Genomic DNA, 4,332 nt, shown 5'->3' on the forward strand with positions numbered 1-4,332 from the left:
TATATATATATATATATATATATATATTAGCAAACTAAATTGCTTTAAATGTGTATGCAGAAATCAATCATGAATACAAATAATAATAAAATAAAAAGGAGACTTTAAGAGATGAAACCAAGATCAGTATTGTCAGAAAGAGAGATTAATACTAAACTAAATACTAAATACTAAAATAGTAAGATTAATACTAAACACTCAGTATACACTAAACACAAAATATAAAAATTGTAAATGTCATTGACTGCAGATTTTTTTTATCGTTTTCTAAAAAATTAGACACAAATTTGTTTCACCATCTATTGTCTGAAGGTAAAGATCAGTTTGCTGATGCTGGAAGAGAAGTAATCTTTTTTTAATAGAACATATGCTTAAATTCTTCTCTCTGATGTATTCTGTGAACTTTCTATTCTGTGAAGGTTTAGGGGATTTCAAAGTCACCAACGCGAGGGAAAGAAAGCCATTTCATATTATGTCCTGTGAATCAAATACAATTTATTCACTTGTTCAATTTTATTAAGTGTACTTATCTAAACTCTCCAAAGCTTCATGTTTTGAATGCTTTCTCCATTCATCTGGGATCTCACCACTCCCCTCAAATGTACTATTGTAGTGTGTTTCCAGATCTTTCTGGAATCTGCACACAAACCACTTCCAGTAGGGCAGCTCAGAGAGATCAGAGGTGATGCTCCACTTCACATAATCTTCTCCTGCACTTCTGTATTCTCTCCAGAGGACTGCATCATCTGAGTTTCTGGGATAAAATGATCGATTGCTTGCTACTGCTGATGTGCAAATACTAATGGACAAGTTTGTTGTATTCCTGTACTTCATCCCAGTTAAACCAGTAACTCGATGGAAAGAAACACTGTGATCTCCAGGATGGTTTTCTATTGTGTTGGTGCAGATGGCTGCACAGAATGGACACTGAACCCAACAGCACTGACAGAAGTGATCAATCAGAAGCTCATCTGGTTTGTCCTTATAGTCCAGATTTACTGGAAAAGTATTTGTGTTAAATCTACTGCTGATGTCAAAAATTATAGCAGGAAGTTCTTGTCTTATTACATCTTCTAGGAGGTTGAAATCATCCACATCATCATGTTTGACTCCACTGAGGTCTTTTTCAGAGAAGATCAGCTCTTCTGAGAGCTGCTGTGTGAAACTCTTCAACCACAAACCAGCATCTCCTCTGTTCTTATGAACATGTTCAGTGGATTCATGTGCTGCTTTCATGATCTTCTGCTGCAGGAGTTTAATGTTCTCCTTCATCTTGGGTAAAACACTGACACTGAACTTATCAGTGATGTACCGACTTACTTCATCTCTGATGAATCTCTTAAAGTGATATCTGGGATTATTGATGTAGTTCATGTATTTGTCAAAATGCCCTTTTTCAGCCAGTGTTTTCAGCATGTGTTTTTCCAGACTTGATCTGTTTCCATTCAGTGATTCACAGTTTGATCTCATTTCATCCGTCAGATCTCTGGCAGTCTTCTTGTAGACGCTCTGCTCAAAGGGCTCTTTAAGTTTCTGACAGATGATCTCACCAAAAATAGCAGCTGATGTTGCTCCATGACAGTATTTCTGGAAAATACTATAGTACTCTTCTCTCTTCTTCTCCAAATACAGAACAGGATCATTGGCTTCCCTGAACAGTCTGTGCTGGTCAGTGATCATCTTGTTTTCTTTCTTACAGATGGAAAGAACCAAATCCATGAAGAATTCATTCTTGAACTTATATTTCACTGGCCCTTCCTGATGTTCTATTAATCTTGCTGTGATGTAACCTGTGGTTTGTTGAATGCAGCTGATGTTGTAGCCCATCTTTGAAATATTGAATGACTGAATCATTATATCTGTCTGCAAAGCAACATCTGTGACTAATGATCTTATTTGACCTTCATTCTCTTGAGACAGAGTATTATATCCTAATGTTTCTTTAACTGTTCTATATACACCTTTTACAGCATCTCTAATCCATCCTTTTGTGGACTTTTTGAAAATAACATAAGCAGAATAACTTGACACAGTGAAAATTGTGTTGTAGTCACTGCTCTCGCTCCAGTGGTCTACAGGAATACTTTCATAGATGTCACTGAGGATCTCTCTCACATCTCTCACTATGTCAATATCTTTGATTGCTGGAGTGTCTCTGATGATCATCTTCATCCACTGTTTCCAAAACAAATCAAACTCTTTCTTCAGTGTTTCTTCATCGTTTGCTTTGTCTTTGAGATTCAAGGCGAGTTCTTTGCTCTTTTCAAAGAGAGTGTTTTCATGGTTTGTCCTCTGATCATCAATCTTTTTCTTAAGGTCTCGCTGCTGAAGAATCTCATTTAATTTCCTCTTTGTTTTTCTCACAATGTTTTCATGAACATCTTTGATTTTTATGTCAAATGATGTTTTCCATTGAATCAGTATATCTTTATCTTTGTCTTTCTCAAAGAATTCTGACATTGAGGTTTTCACTTCTTCACTTGTCTTTTTTAAATCTCTTTGAAGATCAGTTTCCTCAACCTCTTGAATTGCTTTGTTTTCTATTTTGTTGTGTATTTTGTTCTCAATGTTCATCATGGCACTGCGAAGACTCCAGGTCCACTTGCTGTATTCAGTCTCCAGTTTCCGGTATACTGCAATCTCCAGCGAATTTCTGAAGCTGAAGACAAATCTTTCATTCAGTAAAGCTTCCCAGAGATCTTTAATGCGATATTTTAAGTTTATCAGCAACTTTCCACCTGATTCAGAGGCATGAGACATAATAGATTCCTTTAATTGTTGAATATTCTCACAGTAGTCTGGGTTTGGTGGAGCCATGGGCGGACTGCCCTCCCAGAGGTGAGCAATATACTTCACATCATTCTGAACATCAAATGCAATGACATCACTGAAACATTCTTCATCGCAGACTTCTTCTTTTGATGCAAGTTTTGTCATCTCATCCAGTTTCTCCTGCAGTCGTCTCCTTCCCTCCATGTTTTTCTCTCCAGCTGTGATGTCCGAAACGTTCTGATGCACAAACACACAGCTGGGATTCAGTCTGACCTTCTTCATCCTCATGAAGGCCTGAACAACAATCTGAAGAATGTCCTGCATCTCAGCAGGGTTTTCTCCAAAGATATTTATCAAGGTCATGTTTCCAAGACCAACAACAAATGTGGCCAATTCATTGTCATGATGTCTTGTTGATCTTCCAGCCAGTTCTAGAGCACGAAGACCCTCAGTATCAACAACCAGAATATAGTCAAAGTTCATCTGTGTTTTCATCTCATCTGACACCTTGATCAGCTGCATGAAAGCTCCTCTGGTGCACCTGCCAGCACTGACGGCAAACTGCAGTCCAAACATGGCATTCAGCATGGTGGATTTCCCAGAGCTCTGGATCCCTAAAACTGACAGCACAAAGACTCTGGCCTGGTCTCCTAGTCTCTGGGTGAGTTCATCTAGAACAGCAGAGATCCAGACCAGAGGAACATGAGCAGCATCTCCATCCATCAGCTCCAGTGGAAATCCAGAGATCATCATCTCTGCTGCAAGACCCGGAAGAAAAAAGAAGTTATACTGGAGGTCTTTTATGTTCTTCTTGACAGATGAACAAGATTCATAGATCTGACCGATCTCCCTCATGATGTGCTCCAAACCAAAGGTTGCATCTTGAAGTTCCTCAGATATTCTCTCAAGTTCAGTTTGTTCAGCCTTAAGTTGATTAGATTTATTATGATTCTCTTTCATTTTTAAGACTTCTGACCATTTTTCATTATATTTGTGATGTAGAGCAGAAAGGTCAGCTGAGATGTATTCATCCAGGAGAATTCTGAGCCATTTAAGAAAATACATCAGCTTATGTTCGCCACGTGAGTTCATTTGTTTTATAAAGAGTTTCATAAACACACTGATGCCAGACTCATGCTGTTGTTCACGAATTTTCTTCATTTCTGTTTTTTTTCTACATATTTCCTTTTCTATCTCATCTGCTTGAAGTCGATGTAGTTCTTTGTTCATCTGACTCCACTGATGCCACAGTTTCCCCTGACAGGGCAGAAATGATTCTTTGATTTCTCTCTGCAAGTCTGAAAGTGGAAGATGATTCTGAGAGACAATCGTTTATAGCTCTTCTGAGTTCTTCAGATATATCTGACTGATTTCTGTCTTTTAGACCAATTTTGTATTTTCCTTTCCGTGTCTTAATGATGGATGAAACATCTTCGGTGAGAAGACAAATGAGTGGCTTTGAGTCCTTGTAGAGTTCTTGAACTTTTATCATGCTTCTGTCTTTCTTCTGAAGTTGTGGTAGAAGAACAACATTGACTGAGGCCATTTCGGTAAGGATCT

General features: G+C 38.0%; 1 protein-coding gene across 1 annotated transcript in view; it reads right to left on the bottom strand.

The window, feature by feature from the left end:
• Positions 1 to 332: 332 nt before the first annotated feature.
• Positions 333 to 4,332, bottom strand: part of LOC107704482 (interferon-induced very large GTPase 1-like) — a 13,956-nt gene continuing 9,956 nt past the window's right edge. Inside the window, exons 6-8 of the mRNA XM_016507413.1 lie at positions 3,759 to 4,070; positions 1,997 to 3,692; positions 333 to 1,951 (exon numbers count right to left, since the gene is read on the bottom strand). Of these exons, the coding sequence (XP_016362899.1) occupies positions 517 to 1,951; positions 1,997 to 3,692; positions 3,759 to 4,070 (3,443 nt within the window). The 3' untranslated portion in view covers positions 333 to 516. The remainder of the gene's footprint in view (positions 1,952 to 1,996; positions 3,693 to 3,758; positions 4,071 to 4,332) is intronic.

This window comes from Sinocyclocheilus anshuiensis, unplaced genomic scaffold, assembly GCF_001515605.1.
Source record: "Sinocyclocheilus anshuiensis isolate Anshui unplaced genomic scaffold, SAMN03320099.WGS_v1.1 scaffold2748, whole genome shotgun sequence".
NCBI lineage: Eukaryota > Metazoa > Chordata > Actinopteri > Cypriniformes > Cyprinidae > Sinocyclocheilus > Sinocyclocheilus anshuiensis.